The 21,940-nt window shown below is 52.8% G+C and overlaps 1 protein-coding gene across 4 annotated transcripts in view; it reads left to right on the top strand.

The window, feature by feature from the left end:
• Positions 1-21,940, top strand: part of LOC133354343 (LIM domain-binding protein 3-like) — an 87,205-nt gene that overhangs the window by 28,892 nt on the left and 36,373 nt on the right. The window contains exons 2-4 of one of the 4 annotated variants that reach the window (XM_061571109.1): positions 6,519-6,594; positions 18,587-18,612; positions 21,163-21,387. In XM_061571109.1, coding sequence (XP_061427093.1) covers positions 6,519-6,594; positions 18,587-18,612; positions 21,163-21,387 — 327 coding nt within the window. Of the gene's footprint in view, positions 1-6,518; positions 6,595-13,847; positions 13,937-18,586; positions 18,613-20,890; positions 21,388-21,940 lie in introns of those variants that run through there. The other 3 variants (XM_061571110.1, XM_061571111.1, XM_061571108.1) reach the window with 3 other exon arrangements.

Consider the following 21,940-nt stretch of genomic DNA (forward strand, 5'->3'; position numbering starts at 1 on the left):
ACCCGGCCGCACCAGGGTCGCAAATGGGTACCCGTACCCTACCCGTTCCCGTACCCTACCCGAAATGAGTGACAAACGGTTACTCACCAGTGACTCACGGCCTACCCGTACCCGTACCCGGCCGCACCAGGGTCGCAAACGGGTACCCGTACCCGGCTGGGTACGGGAAGGGTATGGGTATCGGGTACCTAATTGCGAACTCTGGGATGAAGCCATGTTGCAGGCGCGGGTGGGTTGATTCTAAGAACTTGAATTGTGAGAAGAGACAAGACGTTGGAAAATGAGTAACAAACAGTTACTCCCCAGTGACTCACGGCCTACCCGTACCCGGCCGCACCAGGGTCGCAAACGGGTACCTGTACCCGTACCCGGCCGGGTACGGGTAGCCGGGTATCGGGTAGGGTACGGGTATCGGGTACCCGGTTGCGACCTCTGGGACGGCCTGTCACCCCATTCGATTTCAGCCGCTCGGACCGAAAGCACAGGAGGGTAACCAGCACCGCGGCAGCGCTGCTGCTCCCCGAGTCCTGGCACACGAGGCCACAGTCGCCTCTGGGAAGTGAGCGAGCCCACGCTGCTTTTCAGCAAAGTGAACGATTTGTGATTCGTATTGGAAACGGCAAAGGAAGGTGCAGCCCAACGATTGCTTGCTCACGCCATGTATGTATGTACGTATGTTGTATGTATGTTGTATGTATGTCGAATTTATTTCGTCACTGTACGTAACCCAACGTGCTAATGTACACGTTTCGAGCTTCTTTTGCACCGTACGTAGCCAATCGTGCTAATCGGAGGTGCGGGGGGAAGGACAACAAACTAAACACAAAAATCAGCTCTAAAGAAATTTGTTTCCAATCTACCCTATGTGAAATCTCGACTAACCTCCTCTCGCGGGAGGCGCTTTGGCCTTCTCTTCCTTGCTGACCAGACGTCTTGGAAGAGTTGGGAGTACCCACATTTGACTCCGTCGTACGCGGCCTTCCAATCGGCTTCACTGTGGTTGAGACCCATCTGTGTTGCTGCGTTGACAGAGGCGCGGGATGGGATTTGAACAATTTTTTTTAATAAAAAGCAACACCTGACCATTGCTTCAATCGTCAGCGCCCACCGGGAGATCGCATCTAACCAGCGGCTCCGGATTGCAAGTCCGGTGGGGATGACCAATCACCACGACTCGCATTGCATGGCCGTTGGAACCCAGACGGGACAGATGCAAATGCAGCAGAAAGCAGCGGGCCCCTTAAAGGAAATGTTTATTTGGATTGAAAGGCTGGGGGGGGGGGGGGGGGACTCAGCCATTCTGATGAGGAATGTGAGAAATTTGCTCATGTGACCAAAAGTAAACGGTGCCTGGTTTCTGAAATTTCCCCCTCTGGTTTCTGAAGAAGTTACCCTTTTCCGTAGCTGTGCATCGTATTAAACGAGCGGTGTGCCGGGAAGTGCTTCCGTTGGCCATTTAGGAGCCAAAATCTCCGACAGGCAGGTTTTCCCAGCAACGTGGACGCTCGTGTATCTCCACAGGGGACTCCTCACTCACTCAATCGACCACCACTCAAGAACTCGCTCAACCAACTACTCGCCCACCAATTAGCTCCTTCACTCAATCAACCACTCAAGAACTCACTCAACTACTCACTCACTCGTTCAGTCAACCAACCACTCAACAAACTACTCACTCGTTCACTCAACCATTCAACCAACTACTCACTGACTCGTTCGCTCAATCAACCACTCAACAACTCGCTCAAACAACGACTCGCTAACCCGTTCACTCAATCAACCACTCAACCAACTACTCACTCACTCGTCCACTCAACAACTCACTCAAACAACTACTCACTCGTTCACTCAATAAACTACTACTCACTCGTTCGTTCAATCAACCACTCGAGCAGCAGACCTTACTCCCACCTCGGACACCCGTACTTCTCCAGGGGGACTTCTCACGCGAGCCACCTTTTTTAAAATTTCTTCTGACCGGTTAAATAAATTCGAGTATATATGAAGAAAAAAATCTACACGCAGCTTGGTAACACCCTTGAAATGTAGGTATGTCTGCTGAACTTATTTCGTAGCCTACTCAGCCAACCGTGATAATTGGAGTTGCGGGGAAGGACAACAATTCGGGCATGTTGGTGGGAAACTTTCTCTCCGGATTTCGAACAACAACAACAACAACATTCTGATGCCCGAAACTGGCCTGTAAGTGGAATTTTGAATATTTGAATAATGCCATATGTTGATAATAATGCCATATATTTATCTGGGAGTGCCTCACTTAACCTCTAGATAATTTTCACGACGATTCCGCAATGGGATCGCTCAGCCAACTCAACTTGGAGAGGTAGAAACTAGAGTACGTAAAAAAACAACTCGCCCATACGCTCATCCATCCATAGAGATGTACGTACGTATGCTGAACTTCTTTCGCACCGTACGTAACCAACCGGGGTAAGAGGATGGTGCGGATGGGTTCACGAACCTCCACCCCCGGCTACCTCGCAGCCCCGGTGGGCTCGGGGAGTTTCACAAAAAATCTAATCTCCATATGCCCCACCAACCCCTGGCTCCAAAGCACCGGGTCACAGGCGTGTACCGCCACCACCACCACCGCCGGATGGGGAGCTGCTCCCCAGGGCTGTGGCTGTAGCCAGGGCAGACACGGCCACTGTGGGAGACTTAAACCTTCTCCAGGCCAGGAGACGCCCACGCAAAACTGTGGACAAATTTCCTGGTTGTTTTTTTTTTGTCCTGCGTTTTCTCCCATCGCTACAGTGACGTATATGCCAATCGCGCCGATGGCTGAACCTTTAAACGCACGACGGAGCAGGAACGGCAGGCCTCGGGCACCGAGTCCGTATCCAGTAGCCGCGTTGATTTGATATGATTACAGCGCAGTAGAACCCATCTTGTCCATTAAAACGCAGGCTATCTTTGCAGATCCTGCCTGTAATCTAAGCAGTAACCGCTGGAAAGCATTTTCAAGTCGCCAAACTTCCACAGTGCGGCTGGGCCGCTGGCCGGAGCGCTGGTCTGTGTGTGCGCGCGTGTGTTTGCCTGTGTGTGTGTGTTTGTGAATGTGTGTATGTGTGTGTGTGTGCGCGTGTTTGTGAATGTGTGTGTGCGCGTGTTTGTGAATGTGTGCTATGGTTGTGGGGAGTGGTAGTGCAGCAGTTAGCGCTTCGCTGCGCTACGATCCTGGCGACCTGGGTTCGATTCCCGCTCACGGCCAACCGGTCCCAGGCCTCCCCTAGGTCGACTCAGCCTCAAATGAGTACCTGGTGCGGTGTGTCTATATCACTACTAGGGAAACAAATGCGGCCGGGCGTGGTGCTGGCCACCCACCCCCTCGTGTGCCGTGCCGGCCTTCACAGGTGCTCGCTAACAGCACTTGCCGCAAGTCTGAATAAGGCTTTACTGGGGGATCTTTGCTATGGTGAGTGGTGGCGCCGTCGTTAGAAGCGAAGTGGTTACCGCTCTGCGCTACCATAACCCGAGTTTGATTTCCCGCTCGCGAACAATAACAGTAACGAGTATTTCAACAAACCCTGGGCCTCCCCTAGATCGACTCAGCCTCAAATCAGTACGTGGTGCAGCGTGTAAACATCAGCACTGGGGAGACAAAGGCGGCCCGTGCACCGTGTTGGCCAACCCCCACCCCCCCTCGTGTTTCCGTGCCGGAACGGGGTGCCATAGGTGCCCGCTCACGGCACCTGCCCCAACAGCCTGCGAGAGGCTATCGGGGGGGGGGGGGGGGGGGGGGGGCTTCGGGGGTGATCTGTCTTTGCGTGCGTGTGTGTGTGCGTGTGTGTGCATGTGTGTGTGCGTGCGTGTGTGCGTGCGCGTGCGTGCGTGCGTGTGTGCGTGCGTTGTGTGCGTGCGTGTGTGCGTGCGTGTGTGTGTGTGCGTGTGTGCGTGCGTTGTGTGCGTGCGCGTGCGTGCGTGCGTGTGTGCGTGCGTTGTGTGCGTGCGTGTGTGCGTGCGCGTGCGTGCGTGCGTGTGTGCGTGCGTTGTGTGCGTGCGCGTGCGTGCGTGCGTGTGTGCGTGCGTTGTGTGCGTGCGTGTGTGCGTGCGTGTGTGCGTGCGCGTGCGTGCGTGCGTGTGTGCGTGCGTTGTGTGCGTGCGTGTGTGCGTGCGCGTGCGTGCGTGCGTGTGTGCGTGCGTTGTGTGCGTGCGTGTGTGCGTGTGCGTGTGCGTGCGTGCGTGTGTGTGTGCGTGTGTGTGTGTGCATGTGTGTGTGTCTTGGCAGCAGCACCGCCGGACACGGCAGCGGCACTCTTCTCCCTTGATGCTAAATCGAGTTCCCGGCATCACGCCGGTTCAGATTTCTTCTCCCCGTTGTCTCTCGTCACTGTTTTTTTCTTTTCTTTCCGAAGTCTCTTAGCGTTGCGCGCGCACGCGGCCGGCTTGCCGGCTGGCACGCGCAGACCGTGTCCCCCCCGGCTCTTTGGTGGAGGGCTCTCGCTCGCTGTCTCGCTCGCTCTCTCGCCGAGCTCTCTGTCCGTCCGAGACCTTACATGGCCAACGCTCTTGCGCTCGCACGCACGGGACGGGACGGCGAGGGGTTAAACAATTTTGCGCTCGCTGCGTGACATCATCGCGGTTTGTACGGGGCTCGGTTTTTGTTGTTGTTGCTGTTGCTGCAGAACTTAGGCAGCGAAATAAAAAAAAAACGTGGGCGTGGGGCTGCTATTTGTTGCAGCGCCGATTTAAATGAAAAAAAATTCGTTTCCGTGTTTTATTTTTCTCCCCCCCCCACATTAATGAATGGGGGGGGGGGGGCGTAGGAGGCAACGTTTCAGGTGTGGTCGCCACGGCACCGGTGCTTGCGTACGCGCGCCGGAATGCCGCGGTGAAAATCATCGCCCCGCAGCTGCACCGGGCCAGCATCCCCCACTGCCCTCTTCCACCCCACCACCGTTCCTGCCTCTCCCCCGCCCTTCAACCACCATTGCTCTGAGTTTGACGAAGCGAGTTGGTTGCTAAGAAAACACGGCGCGGTTTTGGGTTTCCACGGGCGGAGAACAGCGCAAAGCGGAGTTTGTCGGGGCTCCCGGCTCAGCGTTGTCGTAGTTTCGACCGGCGGCCTTTGGGAGTGCGTCCGCTAAATAAATTAACCGCGCGCCGGTTCGTCCGCCGCAAGCCCCTGGCTCCTCTACTTTAACCCCTGGGAGTTCATCGCTCGTTCTGTAGCGGGGATGGGAAACGCGCAGGGCTCCCCCCTCGTTGTTTCACACCGGGCCACGGCCACGCGGGACCGGCTACCGTTCCGCACCGATACTCATCCATGAGTCCGTAAAGGCATCTTAGCCGACGAAACTAATCGGGTTCTAGACTGGGGGAGGGAGGGGGATGTTTTTTTGCTGGCAACAACAACAACGGCAACAACGCTGCGTTTGTAATTCCCGCGCCACTCTCGTTAACTTCTCTCGCTGCAAGGGCCTCTTTGTGCCGTGTGGACACGCCTGCTGTTTTGCGTGTTGTCGGATAACGCTGAGGTGCGCGTGGGTGACGAGGGGGGGGGGGTGCGGTAGCATGGCGGTCAGCGCTACGCCCCGCTACTATCCCGGCGACCCGAGTTCGATTCCCGCTCACGACCAACACCAGTGAGGATTATCTGAACCGGTCCTGGGCCCCTCCCCTAGGTCGGTTTGGCCTCAAATGAGTACCTGGTGCGCGGTGTGTAAACATCAGCGCTGGGGAGATAAAGGCGGCCAGGCGTGGTGCTGGCCACCCACCCCCTCGTGTCGGCCTTCATAGGTGCTGATCGCTAACAGCACATGCCCCAACAGTCTGTTGAGGCTACAGAGGGGATCTTTGTCTTTGCCTGCCACACCTGTGTTGAGAGCGGCGATTGTGCAATTTAACTTCTGCGGTGGTCATAGGAGCTCATCCCAAGGCCACTGTGCCCACGACTGGAATGAAACGTATAAACTGGAAATGCATTGAAGACCTGCCCTTCCCCCAGTAGTAACGCAACCTGAAGCTGAGGTGCATTAGTAAGACGCACACGCAACGAGAATGTACGTGTCGTATACCGGTAACGGCAAAACATTTCTAAGAATTTTTTTTTTTATATTTGAATGTTCATGGGCTTTTATATATTCGTGTGGTTTCTTTTTATCTTCTTCTTGTTGCTCTTCATCAAAACAGAATTCGCCACGTGCTTCATGATAATCGGAGGTGCGGGGGAAGGACAACAAACCAAACGCAAAAATCAGTTTCTAATGAAAGCAGTGTTTAATCTAGACGATTTAAAAGTGAATAGCTCCCATTGGCTTCCGAACATCGGAAGGAAGAGCGTTCCAGACGGCCGCAGAAGCTCATGCGAAAGCGTGATGATGCGGTGACCGCAGTCTTTGTCCGATGGCTCTCGCTGCTGCCAGGACCACCGCTTGATGATGGTTTAGGCTCTTTGACGAGATGAGCAGCTCCTGCTGCTGCTGCTCCCACCACCATTAACACGACACTCGTGTGTTTTGTGCTGCCGCTACCTCCGCTGCCGTTGCTAATTTCAGGGGTAAACGACCAGCCCCCGTGCCCACGGCCACCCCCATCATCGAGAGCGCCCCCGTCGTCGTGCCTCACCAGAAGGTACACACACACACACACAGACACGTGCGTGCACACGCACGCATACACATGCACGCATACACACGCACGCATACACACACACAGACACGCGCGTGTCTGTACACACACACGCATACACACGCACCCATACACACACACAGACACGTGCGTGCACACACACGCATACACACGCACGCATACGCACAGACAGGCGCATGTCTGTGCACACGCACGCATACACACGCACGCATACTCACACGCACACATACACACAGACACGCGCGTGTCTGTGCACACGCACGCATACACACACACAGACACACGCATGCATACACACACACACAGACACGCGCGTGTCTGTGCACACGCACGCATACACACGCACGCATACACACACAAGCTCACATACACACACCACATACATGCCGCATCCAGCCTGGCTCATACGTACACACAACGCAGCTGGCACACACGCACACAACAACAACAACCGCCATTCGCCACTAAGTGGCGGTGACTTCACCACGATGCTTGTGTCCACGTTGAGGCCATGTGAAGTGTTGAACGCCTGCTGGCAGGAGGTCACGGGGCAGATTGTAGGTGTGGTCAGGCCAGCTTAAATGTTTCTAACTGGCGAAGATGCTCCATTAGGGGGGTCCACGTTTCGCAAGCGTAGAGAAGGGAGGGAATAACTGTGGCCGAGAAGACCTGAAGCTTCGTGCGGAGTGACAGACCAGGTAGTTTCCACACAGCGTTACGCAACCGATGAAAAGATAATGCCGCTCGACTGATTCGGAGTGAGACCTCTGCTGTCAAACCGGAGCCGGTCATGAGCACACTGCCCAGGTATGGGAAACTCTCCACTCTCTCCACAACTGCCCCATCACCAATTGGGAGTTATTGGGTGGAGTGTTCGATGGTACAAAATACCCAGGCAGGTGCTAAGTTTTGGTGGGGCTGATGGTAAGGCCCCACCTCTTAGTGGCAAGCTCCAAGTTCAGCAGCAGCGCCTCCAACTCTGAGTGAGCAGCAATTACCAGATCATCGGCATACATAACATGGTTGAGCAATAGGGAGCCATCCCTTGACCGCACCCGGGCGTCGATCAGCCTCCCAAAGAAGGCTTCACGAACTACGTGGTCGAAATATATGTTTAAAAATGTGGGAGCCAGAGAAAATCCCTGTCGCACCCCAAGGAGAACAGGAAATGGCTCCGACTCCTGACCACGTAGTTTTACCCAGGCCCGCTCACCATCATGAAGGTCCTTAATGATCGTGAGCAGAGGGTCAGGGACTCCAAAAGCACGAAGAACATCCCAGAGCCCAGGCCTGAAACCGCATTGCGGCTCCGCAAGCCTCTCCTCAGCGTGCCTGGCAAGCTGATGTTGAATAATCCTTGCCAGGACCTTTCCCGGCACACTGAGGAATGAGATGCCCCTGTAGTTGTTACAGTCTGTACGGTCCCCCTTTTTAAAGAGGGGGGCCACCAGGGCATCCGTCCAATCGTGCAGAACCCGTCCAGTGGTCCAGACTGTTGTTATTATGTCATGTAAGGCAGTCTGTGCACAAACGCCACCCTCCCTAAGCATTTCGCTTGGGAGATCATCTCTGCCTGGTGCCTTTCCTGGTCTCATGCTGTTGATCGCCTCCAGTACTTCCTCAGCAGATGGCGCCTCAGCCAGCCACTCACAGGCACCGCAGCCTCAGCAGGATCATCCCCATTTTGTCCCACAATGTTTTCCAAGCTGAGGGATTTACCCTCCCCCAGGACCCAACATAAATACTCAGCAAATCTGCAAACCTGTTCCTGGGGGTCGGAGATTGGATCACCGTTCTTTCCCCTAATGATGGTAATAGGTGTAGCACTGCAGGTTACTTTTTTGATGGAGTTAAAAAGAGCGATGTGTGATCGCGGGCCATTGAGACAGACTCCATCTCCTCAGCAACCCGCGACCACCACCCATCCTTGCAGCGCCTCATGGCTCTCCGAACCTCCGAGCGAAGGCTGCGGTAAGCCTGCTCATTCTCTGACGTGGGATGCTGTAGATGATGAGAGTGGGCCTGTTGCTTTTTCTCAGCCAGCCTGAACACCTCCTCTGTGGAGGTATGGACTATGTACCCAGAGCAGCCATTGCAACTGCATGAGCCACAGTCCTAAACCTTGCCCATTTCCCATCGACATCAGGAGAAGTGGGGGACGATGCCAACCCCAGCCGCAAGCGATGATGAAATTCTCGCTTGCAACTTTCATCAGCAAGCAGAAACCATGCCACAATTTGTTTGAATCGGGTCCTGGGTGTACACCCACCAGGCACATCTTACAGATGACAAGTCGATGGTCAGTGGGCAGATCAGCTCCACGGTAGGTCCTGGTGTCAAGGACATGGGCGCTCATCTGCTGTTCCGTCACTATGTAGTCCGGCAGATGTTCTTGCTTGGACCCGGCATGCATCCATGATGTTGTGTGGATGCGCCGGAACAGTGTGTTGGTAATTACAAGCCCATGGGCTGCACAAAAATCTAGCAGCCTCCTACCGTTGTTATTGAGCTGATCTGGCCCATGCCTTCCAATCACTCCAGACCAGGTGCCAGCATCATGGCCAACTCGGGCATTTAAGTCACCAACGAGGAGGTAGGGGGTTGTTTTTGCCGGACTAGCCTGGCTCGTACATACACACGTAAACGCAACGCAGCTGGCACACACACACACGCACACACACCCAGCCTGGCTCGTGCACACACACACGCACACACATCCAGCCTGGCTTGTGCACACACGTGCTCGCACACACACGTACCACACTCACCCCAGTTCGTACACACACACACGCAGACGCACACACGCAACCCAGCTCATACACATACACACACACATGGCACCCAGCTTGGCTCTTGCAAGACAATGTCCGGCTCGTGCACACACCACACCCACACCAGTTCGTACACGCGCGTACACACACACACCACATTTGGCGACAACCTTTCCCTCCCTGTACCTCTCTTCCTCCTGTTCCTCCTTGGTCCTTTCTTCCGAACTCACCGTGGGCTCCGTGGTGTCATGGGGTTACTCTTCTTCTGGACTTGCACTGCAGAGGCTTCCCGGTTCGATTTGATCTCCCCGAGTGGCAAGTTTGAAACAATGGGCAGGTGTCTTAAATCTCTCCCGCATCCGCCCGCCCGCCCCGCGGTATGAATGGCGACGCGGTGGATAGTCAAAGTTCAAAGTTTATTTATTAGGTATAGCCCTGTGAACTATTCGGCTCTTGAATCGGGTGCAACCACAATAAAAAAAAATGAACAAGAAAACATCTTAAAGTGACTATGTGCAAACAGAAAATCCAAGAAAAGACAGCAAAATATTGCAGAAAAAATCACCGTACACCAACCCTGTGCAAATATCCCAGTGGGATGCAAGTCAAACAACAACAACCACAAGACAACTTAGATTAAGGCCATCAGTCTAACTCTGTACTACAACAAACAAACATGGCCAAACCAAAACAATTTTCGAAAATCACTAAAATAAAGCCATAAAAGCAATGAAACAGTGGTCATAGGAACTGTGATCGGCGGGCCGCGTGCGATGGGATCTAGTCCTGGGTGCTCCTTACTTTCCGTAGACATTTGGCCAGTGTGGAAGGGTAGGCCAACTTCCCTCTCTGGAGGGGGCGATCTTGAGTTCCATCCTCTCGTAAATGCCCTTCTGGCAGCATTTGGCACGAGAGTTTCCTTATTACATTTTTACTTATGCTTTTTTTATTTTTGATCTGCTGCTCGGCTCAGCCGCATCCATCACTCGCCCCCCCCCCCCCCCCCCATCTTCTGCTCGATTCCATTTCGGGGACCCTCCTGAGCTCACCCCTCCGTGCGAGGGCCCTGTCCTCCGAGCAATCTCTGCGACAGCAAGCAATCGCAGGCCTGCTCCATTATCTCCGCCTGAGCCGAGTTCTTAGGGACGCGTCCCGACGTCTCCCCCCCCCACCACCTCCACCCCCCCCCTGCCACCCGGACCGACCCCAGTGGCTGATCCGTAAAATCCTCAATTTCTCTCTCAAACGATTGCCCGACTAGGCTTGGTTGCACCCGGAAAGGGGCCTCTCTCTGCTTTGGCTGCGCCAGACGGAGCTGATTACTGGTCGGCGCTGGGAACGGCAACGAAAAATTCGCCTTGGGGGGGGGGGGGGGTGGTAGGGGGTGGGGGGTCACTGAGTGGCCCGGCCTCCCACTCCCCCTTGCTTACAATCCTCCCCATCGTTGTCTTTTTACCGATTTCCCGTAACTTTTCCTCGATTCGCGAAAACCCCTTATTATCTCGCGCAACTTTTCACTGCCGCGTGCCGTTTGGGTGGCCCCTCTCGCCGTTTTGGGGATCCAAATCACCCCCGGATCACGTCCCATCTCGTCAGAGCTCGGAAGCGAAGCGGGGGTTTGATCCTGGTTAGAACTTGCATTGGAGACTGCCTCGCAATGCCGCCAGGTGTTGCAGGCCTAGGCCTGAAAAATGGTCAGTGGATGGCGGCCATTGCAGTGGATTTACGATCCACTGCCCTGAATGCGAATGCTTTTTAAGGACATTGGCATCGCAGGAAACCACCGGATACCGGGACACATTTCCCCATAGTAACATCACAATAGACAATCACAAGAGAAGAGGGGAAGGACTTGAGCCTGGACTGAATAGGGACAGGGAATTCGTCAGCACGGATGGCTGAGGGGAGAGACTTCCAAACTACGGGTGCGGTGGAAGTGAATCTGTCTGTGTACGGAGCTTCAAGTGGTTATTTCTTAGTACTCCTCGCAGGTTTCCTACGGGCTTAGGATTTTCTTCCCACGTGCCAAATTCTCGTTCGTGCAATTGGCCAAACATCTAAATTCATGCCACACTTGGCCAAATATCCCAATGCAGGATGTTTGTAAAACTTAGTCCTGAGACTCGGTGAGGCTTGGCGTTTGTTAATATAAAGGGAATTCTTTTTTTGGTTCATCCTTTTGAGTCTGAAGGCAATGGGGCTCTGTAACTTTGTGTGGCAGGAACTACCAACAGCCCAGTGAGCAGCCCAGGCATACATGTCTTATTATTTTAGCTTTGTAGATGCGGCCTTTGCACATTTTTTTTCATCAATTGTTGATAGATTTCTCTGGGAAGTTTCCCTCCCACACGCAAACAAACTGGACAGGGATTTGACCAAACATTGTAATGCAAGACACAGCCGATGAACGTTTCCTGAGACTCAGTGAGGCCTTTTCCCGTGCGAATAAAATACTGTTCTACATTTTTGTTTGCTTCCGCCAAACAGTCCAACTCACTCGGTATGCACCCGTTGTCGGCACATCTCAGAAGCTAAGCAGAGCGGAGCCTGGATAGTGCTTGGATGGGCGAAAGACGGGTGTGCTAGGAATTTGCTGTTGTTCTGTACACAGCCTCACCTCCGACACCGATCCGTACTGACCGGCGTGGTGACGTACGGTCAAAACATCTGCCACGGTTTGAAAGGCATGGGTAGTGCCCCTAATCCAGCAGTGGATTGACAAACGGGCCGTGCGAATGAAAAGGCCATTCTGAAATTGGATGAACTGGTAGTTGCATTTTCACACTCATAATAAAGGTTTCTGGGGTTAGATCACGTTATTATAAATATGTCGCAACCCTCCACCACCCGACACGGCCATTCAGTAAAAAAGTGTCACGTTAACAAAATGCCAATTAGTTACTTCTTCAGCCCACCGGTGCGTTTGAAGAGTGAATCCACAACATTTAGAATTTGAGTACGACGTTTCGCTGGTCATTACATCCAGCATCTTCTGTCAATCATCCGAATAATACTGGTCGCGAAAAGCCTACGTGTTAAACTGCATTTTCACACGTAGGCTTTCGCCGCCAGCATTACAAATTCACAGTTGGTTTCCTTTGCGTGAGATTATCGTGGAGGGGCAATGTGAATCTGGGATGTGCGCACCACCCGGCGCCTGACCAAAGCCAAACGAGTGGAGTTGTCACATGCACAAGTGTGCCCGTCGACTTTGTCTCTCGGCAAACTCGGTTCCGTTTGAGAAGCGAGCGAACGTTCGATGGTTTTGCACGACGCGTCGCCGGCGTGCGCAAGTTCCGTTCGTACGTTTCGTCTCAAACTTGTAATTGAGTATTTGGGGGGGGGGGGGGTCAAGGAGCATGCATGATTGAGGGATTCGTTTGAGGTTAATCTCTGCGGCACTGTTCTCTTCTGCGTTCTTCCAGGTTCCCCCGGAGCGAATTCTTGCTTTTCCTCCTTCAGTCCTGCTGCCCTCTGCCCTCTGACCTCTGACCTTGTGCCCTGCTGCGCACGACCTCATTTCCTTTCCGGCCTTGTCGCCCCTCTTAAAAAGATAACGAAAGCCACACGACACGACAAAGCGCTTTTCATTGTCGTTAGCGTCACACATTTAAGCGTACGCAAGTCTGAACATGAAATAAAATTTTATCATATTGAATTATATCATTATGCGTTTAAAGTTCAGGGTGTCTGCAATTCCTCCTGCCTCTCTCCCCAGTTAACGTAGGTTTGAGGTGTTTGGGTGCCGGTATTGCGAGTCTGCGTCCTCAGCACAGGACGGTTGCAGGGAAGCCCCATTGCTGCGCTGTACTATGCTCCTCGCTATTCACCAAACTGCACTATCCAGTGTGGTGAAGTACGGTCGAGCAGTTTCCCCCACATTGGTTGGGTAAGCTGAGGTCGCGACCTTGGATCGCGGCAATTTGTCTAATTGATAGCGGGGGAGCGAGGTAATCTGCGGCTTCCCATCGGTTGCCCCCCCCCCCCCCCCCCCCGTTGCTGCGGTAGAGCAGCGAGTGAGTCCCAAGTGCCTCCAGACGACCCTCCATTTGGGGGTCATCTTGTTCGGGGTTCGACACGTGTTCGTAATTGGTAGCTCCCTCCATGATGTCAGTGTTCTGGGTTCTCGAATGAGAAATGAAGAGAGCGGGAGCGAATCGTCGGAGGCCAAATATTCCGACACTCCTCATTCGTGTTGAGCCAAGCGTCGCTTATCAGACAGAGAGCAGCAGGGCATTGTGGACACCCAGCGGAACAAAACATTCGGCTCAAAACACTGCCCGATAAACCGCTTTCACGACGTGCCCGTGGGGCCGTCCTCCGACCATTCTCCGCGTTTTGTTTGACTTTACATTGCATAATTCCCACGCATCTCGCCGCCTGGATACAAGAAAAAAAATAACCAAAAGGTCGTCGGTGTGACCTCCCCCTTCCCGGCCGCGCCGGCCTCAAAATTTGGCGCAGACCAAGGTCTACAACTCCCCTGCGGGTCTGTACGCGGGCGAGGCGGCAGAGGGCCAGAGGCGAGGCACGTGGGAGGAGAAGCAAGATGGGTAAGATGAACTTCCCGCCCGCGCGGGATCGGCGTTCGCGGTTGTGGATGGTGCCGAGACGGTTTTCTCCGCGCGTGCGCGGGAGCTTTCTCGAGAGAAGGGAAATGTCAACGTGGTTTGGCCGCGGCTCCGGACGAAGCCTTTCCCCAGGAGCGAAACGTCGGGCGGGCGTCGCGCTGAATAAGACGTGGTGGTGACGCTGTGATGACGCTGTAACGACGCGGTGGGGATGCGGTGACGATGTGGTGATGCCGTGATGATGACGCGGAGAGCGAAGATGGGTAACGTGTCGCTTGCAGCCAATCCGTGTAAGTCTGTGGCTCAGCGTGTAAGTGTGTGAGAGTCTACGGGTCTCTGTGTAAGTCTTTGGCTCAGCGTGTAAGTGTGTGAGAGTCTCCGGGTCTCTATAAGTCTGTGACTCATCATGTAAGTGTGTGAGAGTCTACGGGTCTCTATAAGTCTGTGGCTCATCGTGTAAGTGTGTGCGAGTCTATGGGTCTCTATAAGTCTGTGACTCATCATGTAAGTGTGTGCGAGTCTCCGGGTCTCCGTGTAAGTCTGTGGTGGCTCAGCGTGTAAGCGGTGTGGGGTTTGTGGCTGGGAGAACTCGGAGCTCCCCTGCGCGCACTGCGTTGCGGAGAGTTGCGGAATTCCTCGCCGCTGACTTTGGTGACATATTTGGACATTTTTAAGAAGGCGTTTAAGAGGTTTGCGTTTTTGGCGATTCGGTGGTGGGAGGGGAGGGAGTGTGGGGAAACCCGCTCCTCCCAACTCCTTTATCGGAACGAACAGCGCTCATGGGGAGTGGTGGCACATCGGTTTAGCGCGCCGTGCGATGAACTCTGCGACGCGAGTTTTGTTTCCGGGGCGACTGCCAACCCCCGTGGCGAGCAGCGATGGTGGCGGGGGCCACGCTCCAGCAGCACGGTGAGGAACGGTCAGAAAGACCCCCATCAATGACACCGCATATGGAGGCCTCCACCCACTATTTGGATTGCTGACGGCCAGACGTTTTTTTATTTACCTGCATATTATTATTATTATTCTTTTTTACCACGGTTAGTCTCCTTGCAATTTACCTTCTTGATGACATCTTTTTAGCATGAAAGAAGCACACTAATGAAGGTTCTAATCAAGTACGAGTTATTTATTTTCTAGTTATTTTTTCATCCTCTCTTTTTTTTTTTGGAGTGATGTCCGGGTACGGTGGTGGTTTCGTCACCTACACGATAGTTTCAGTTCGCGTACTAAATGTAATGGCTTATTGCCTCGCCGGCGGTGTGTGCATTACGCACTTTGCAGGTCGTAACGTTGCAGTGATCCATAAATATACATGGGGCAGGCTTTCGGCGAGCGAACTGCATTTGAAGAATGTACAAAAATGACCTTCCCCCCCCCCTCCCCCGAATGAAAGTTACAGCAAAGCGCTAAAGCTGCACGGTAAAACAAAACAAAAAATTGCCCGAGTTAACAACAACGACGACGCGCACTGGTATGAGAGCTCGGCATCGCACCGTCGCCGATCGGTGACGGCGCACGCAGCTCGTCCGCCGGCCGCAGATACCCCGGGCACGGAGGGACCAAACGTCGGCCTCCTGCCCCTCGACAAAAGGGAACGTTGCGGGCTCCACAAGCTACTCTGGTGACGTCCGCAATTCTTTCCGTGACGGCTGTGGCTGCAGTTGGGGGGGAGGGGGGGGTGGGGTGGCCCCCTCTGGTGGCCCCCCCTACCACCACCCACCCAGCCGCCGCCTTCTTCCGCGGCGGCAACATCGGGGCCAAAATCAACCGCCTGCGATCAATAAGTCAGATGTCCCTTATAAAAAAAAACGAAGCACGACAAATGCAAAGAAATCAATCCGAGGGCCTCCGTGCAAATGGTCTTGTTTCCCCGCCGCCCGACGAGATTGATGCCGTGTCAATGTTTTGAAATGAAATGCGGCTCGGCCCATGCGGCTTCCAGGTGGCCCTGGAAGTTGGTCGACACAGAGACGCCCTCTTGTGGATTCAAGCGCATGAGAGCAGAGATTCGCTTCTGTGCCTGCTCCGCACGCAGAAGTTCCAGTAACAACTATTATTCCGGAGCACGTCCAGGGTCAGGCGATCATTGTTTTTTTTTTTCCAGAGCAATATTAACCAAGCAGTGTTTGTCTAAGTCAGCAAACTCTGGATTGGTTTTGACCTTCTGGGTCTCATCAGCTGAGTCGGGCTTGTTAAGCATGAAGCTGCGAGATGGCTTGATATTATTGGCAAGAGCACTCTCAAGTTAAACTAAATTCATGATCAACGTTTTTGGGTTAGATCGCGTTATTTATAAATGTGTCGTAACCCTCCACCACCCGACAGGGCCAATCAGCAAAAAAGTGTCACGTTGACAAAAGACAAATAGTTCACTGCTTTAGCCCACCGGTGTGTTGAAGAGTGAAACATTGTAAATGTTGTGGTTGGGTGGTGGAGGGTTACGGCACATTTATAAATAACGCGATCTAACCCAAAAACGTCGATTATGAATAATATTGGTCGCGAAAGCCTACGTGTTAAATTAAACTAAATTATTTGTATTTTGCCAGGTAAGGCCCATTGAGCTACATAGCTCATTTTCAGCGGCGGCCTGGCGACAAATGAGAGCTCAACGAAGTGGCTCATCACGAGGAATTCATAGCAGTCAAATACTCTCAACACGTGATGTTGATTCTAAATGTGGATGGTTAAAGCCGGAGGACCCGAAGAAAAATCCACGCGACCACGGGGAGAGAGACACGCAAACTACAAATATACAACAGTAGGCGTCAGCGGTCGGGATCGAACCCACGACCTCCTGAATACCAGGCGAGGGAGTTAACATTTCGGCATTGCGTCACCCCTATCCTTTGGGAACCCCGTTCAAGGAAAAAGCAACACCATAAACAAACTCAATATGCGTTGCCGTGGAGCATTATAAGTAAAAGCAATATGAGCACAGCTCATTCTGTCTCCACATAAAATAACAAATAAAGAAATATGTACCCCACGAGCCCATTTATTGGCATTCCTGGCCATCGTTACCGAGCGGATATCGCCTCTCGTGGCTCGGGTCGGTGTGTGTACGACAAAGAGTCTGACAAAAGTGATTTATGAAATTCGAATAGTTACGTAATTTTATTGTTCAAAATGCATGTTGCTCTCGTTTGGGGAAAGTAAGTCTTTTCACGTGCCAGCACAGCTGCAAGCCCTCGCCAGTGGGGACGAGCCGGCAACAAAGTTGGCGCCCTTTACTTTGAGCCGGTCGTTTTTTTTTCTCTTTCAAAAAGCGCCCTTGGGCGCAGCTTGGCCGCTCTTGAGGACGCAGAGACTCCCTTACGTCCGCGATGGAAGGCCGTGAGGGTTCTTGTGCTCCAAAAGGTGCGGCCAGCGACGCCGAACTGTGTTACGTCCAGCGAACGACGGCTCCTCTTGGGACAGCCTTACACAGGGCCCTAGGCTGTGTTGATGTTCCATCACGATTGTTACTATTGTCGATTTAAAGTTTTCGTGACTGCGGGGATTCATCTTCTTGGTTCTTTCGGTAAAGTCACATTCAGACGCTGTCTTTCCGACGGACCTGATCTTCACCTGAGGACGGCTGCTTGCGTTGTGGCCGAAACGTCGTGAGAATTGTATTTTATTATGTTTATTTTTATTATTTTATTATTTCCCTTCTACGTGACTTTACCGAAAGAACCAAGAAGATGTTGCTATTGTCTTTGTTGATGATTGTTACGCTTGTTTTCACCAAGGGAAGCCTCGCCGAGCCTCAAGACACTTTATCAGGAGGGTCCTGCCACGTTTTGGCAGTAGGGGAGGGGATGATTTGATGTTGCTGCTGCTCCGTTGTGCATAATCCGAATTGAGCAAGTGCAAGTATTTATTTTTTGCATTGGGTTGTTTGGGCCAATACCAGTTACATTGCATGGTTTTTGTAGCTTTTTTATGAATAATAATCCAGTAGAAGCTGGATACTAGCTCACCCCTTAGGTGGCTTGACCCTGGGCTTGACCCTGAAAAATTCGGGTGGGGAGAGTTCACAGATTATGGGGACAGCAGCAGAGCAGGACTAAACTCCCATGAAGCGCAGATTGACCGAGGGGTTTTCCAGGAGGCGTTGATGGCTGCAGCGCACAGTACGAGAAGGGAAGTGAAGTGAGATGAGAGATGAAATGAAAATCAAGGATATTTATTCATACTGGAGGAATCCGATGATCTATAAAGCAAATTTTTTAACAGATGTCTAATAGAAAGGGAGAGATAGGCAGGTCCCAAGTCCGTCCAGAGACGGAGCGAGAGACGCGGAATGATCCAATGGAGAAACCAAAGCTAATTTTTTAACAGATGTCAAATAGAAAGGGAGAGATAGGCAGGTCCCAAGTCCGTCCAGAGACAGAGAGAGAGAGAGACACTGAATGATCGAATGGAGTAATCCATTGTTTTATTTGAAATGGCCAGGCCCTATCTTGTAGAGGAGCCCTACGAGTGATTGAGTTCCCAGCGGACCAGGAGCACACGCCAGGGGACTGGCCTGACACGGTCGCAATGACGGGCGATGGAATCTCTGGGGCAGCTTCCCCGAGCTGACGTGCTTTCGTAGCCGCAGGGCGCCTGCACAACTCCGCACGTCTCTCTTTGTCTTTCCAGGTGGTTCAGATCAACGTTGGCAACAAGTTAGTACGCCGCGTGCCTGCTCGTGCGTGCGTGTGTTCTGCATCGTTGGCTTCTCTAACACGTTTCTCTGTGCCGACAGCGCCATCGCGTGTGAGGGCGAGTGTCCCTGTGCCTCTAAAAAGCAACTAAAAACATTTTTTTATTTCGCCAGCTTAAGGCCCCACTGAGCTATATGGGTCTTTTTCCCGAAGCGACCAGGCCACAAATGATCGCTCAACAAAGTGGTGTATCACGTGGACACTTATAGCAGGCAAAAACTCTCAAACGCGCGGTGACGTTGATTCTAAATGTGGAGGGAAAGACCAGAGGACCCGGAGAAAAATCCACGCGACCACGAGGAGAGAGACACGCAAACTCCAAATATACAGCAGGGGTCAGGGTCGGGATCGTACCCACGGCTTCCTGCGCACCAGGCGAGGGAGTAAACATCTCACCACTGTAGTGCCCTTTGTGGTCTCTAAACAAAGGTCCCCCGTGTAGCCTACGCAGACTGTTGGGGCAAGTTCTGCCAGCAAGTGGGGTTAGCGCAACCCCACAGTACCACGAACCTCTCCACGGTAGGAGTTCGATTCCCGCTCACGACCAACACCAGTGACGAACGTCTGAACCCCCTTCCTGGGCCTCTCCTCTCAGTTTACTCGCCCTTAAATGACGACCTAGCGCGGTGTGTCAAACATCGGCGCTGGAGGAGACGAAGCCTTGTGTATCCGTCGCTCGGCCTTACGTGCGAGGTATATTTTTTATATGCTTCCTGGAGTCGTGTAGTTCTGCCATTACGAGTACGGTACATTTCATGAAAGCGTGTCTAATTTTTTTTTTTAATATTACTTATTACGTTTGTTGTTGCAACGTTCTTACTCCGCGCCCCGATTGGACATCTGTGAAAAAGAGCTTCATGGCTCATCAGATTCCTCCTCCAGTGTAAACAAACGTTCTGATTCTCCGATTCTGATTCTTTATCTCTGAACACGGCGAGATTTAAAGGTCGCACTGGAAGGGCTGCACGAACAAATGAACGTCACCTTGTTCGTCATGCGAAGTCTGCCTTGCAACAGTACAGTGCTGTTTTTATCCTATTGAAACGATGACAAGGGCAGGACAAGCAGCATCGGGCAGAGTAACAACGGTGTCTGCGTCAGTGTGGCGGTTTTTCAACAGCCATCGATATCATACCATTAGCGCCGGTCTTGCCACTCGACTTGAAGTTTACATTTATTTTATTTTAGTTCGTCTCATTAATAGTGTGTATCATTTGGTTTGTCTCTCTAAACTGTGGTTCCTAAATATGTTATTGTTAGTCTTAATGTTATGGGAGAAACGCTTTGTCTGTGCCCTCCAGTTGCCTGGGTGAACTGCAGTTGGCTAAGTCTTGTCCAGCCCTGGCCAGATGGCTCTACAAGTCCATAAACAAAAATACAGATTCATAGAGATACATGGAGACGCATAGAGATACATAGAGACTCAGAGTTGGATAGAGACTCATAGAGATACATAGAGACTCAGAGATGCATAGAGGCTCATAGAGATACATAGAGACTCAGAGTTGGATAGAGGCTCATAGAGATACATCGAAACTCAGAGATGCATAGAGGCTCATAGAGATACATAGAGACTCAGAGATGCATAGAGGCTCATAGAGATACATAGGGATACATAGACTGGGTGAAAAGGTGGGCTAAGTTTTGCCCAATCTTGGCCAGCTGGCTTAAAAATGTATTCAACTAACGTACTAACGAATATCCTGCGGCTACTCCGGTACTGCATGCTGGTTGAGGTTAATCCGTGACTTTTGTTGTGCAGTCATTAAAACTTTTAACCGATTAGGCGGCGCTATGCTAAAAGTCAAAAGCGCATCACATTCCTACTCTCCGCCCTCTTGGTGCCTTGTGTGTCTGCTCTGTTTTCTTTTTCGACGTTCAATACCTTCCTTTTGCAATGTCGCTGTCTTTTGCGACGATTTTTCTTCAACACGTTTTCTGTTTTGATGCTGCTGTGACCCCCGTGATGGTCAATGCTGTTTCTCTCATGTTACTTGCCTCTCATGTGTCTCTGCTCTTTGCCATTCTAATGTCCGTCTCTCTTGCGAGTGTCTCCCTGCCGGTCTCGACCTCTCCTGTTAACATTTATGTCTCTTTGTCTCCCCTGTCTCTCTCATCTCTCTCCACGTGTCTCCTGCACTTCTCCCCTTCCCCCACCCGTGGTGTTTCCCCTGTCTCTCTCATCTCTCTCCACGTGTCTCCTGCACTTCTCCCCGTGGTGTCTCCCCTGTCTCTCTCATCTCTCTCCACGTGTCTCCTGCACTTCTCCCCTTCCCCCACCCGTGGTGTTTCCCCTGTCTCTCTCATCTCTCTCCACGTGTCTCCTGCACTTCTCCCCGTGGTGTCTCCCCCGTGCCTTCGCTTCCCCTGTCCGCTTCCCTCCCTTTCCTGCCCATTTCCACCTCCCTCGTTCCTCAAAACCGCCGCGGCCGACCGGCCCGGCGCGACCGGCAAAAAACCGCGACGCCAAAACCAAAACGTAACTAAACGCGCGCAAAAACTCGCACGAAGGCCCGCCGGCGGCCGCGCCGTCCTGAGCGGGGAGGCCCTGCGGGCGGCGGCGGCGGCGCACCCCCACACTCCCCCGCCGCACATCGTCGGCGTGGGCGCGATGCTGGGCGGGGGCGCCAGCGTCGCCCTGGCGCAGTACAACACGCCCGTCCTGCTGTACTCGCGGGACGCCATTGCCAACGCTGTCGCCGGGCAGGCCCGGGCCATGGGCTCCGAGATCGCCGGGTATTTGTGACACGTTCCGAACGGGGGCGGCGCTTTGTTCGACGATGGGCAACCCGGACTAACTATGAACTGTTTTGTACTTTGCCGGGCAAGGCCCGCCGAACTGCGTAGCTCTTTGTCGGAAGCGACGCGGCCACAAGGGATAGCTCGACTAAGTGGCTTGTCACGGGGAAATTTATAGCGGCCAAATAGTCTGAACGCTTGGTGATGTGGATTCTAGATGTGGAGGGAAAAACCGGAGGACCCGGATTAAAATCCACGTGACCACGGTAAGAACACGCAAACTACAAATGTACAGCAGGCGTTGGGGTCGGGATCCAACCCGTGACCTCTTGCATACCAAGCGAGGTAGTAAACATCTCGCCACCATGGCACCAAGATGAGTTGGTGGGTCACCATGAGGCGGCCGTACTTCACCTCGGTGGGCTAATCAGAATCAGGATCTTTGGTTATCCTGGAGAAATCCGATGAGCTATGAAGCTCTTTGTCACAGAGCTCCTGTATTGGACGGGGTCAGCAAGTTACAAACATGAAAAAATACGAAAATTATTTT

This window comes from Lethenteron reissneri, chromosome 47 (genome assembly GCF_015708825.2).
Source record: "Lethenteron reissneri isolate LAM-NWPU_2019-01 chromosome 47, ASM1570882v1, whole genome shotgun sequence".
Taxonomy (NCBI): Eukaryota; Metazoa; Chordata; class Hyperoartia; order Petromyzontiformes; family Petromyzontidae; genus Lethenteron; species Lethenteron reissneri.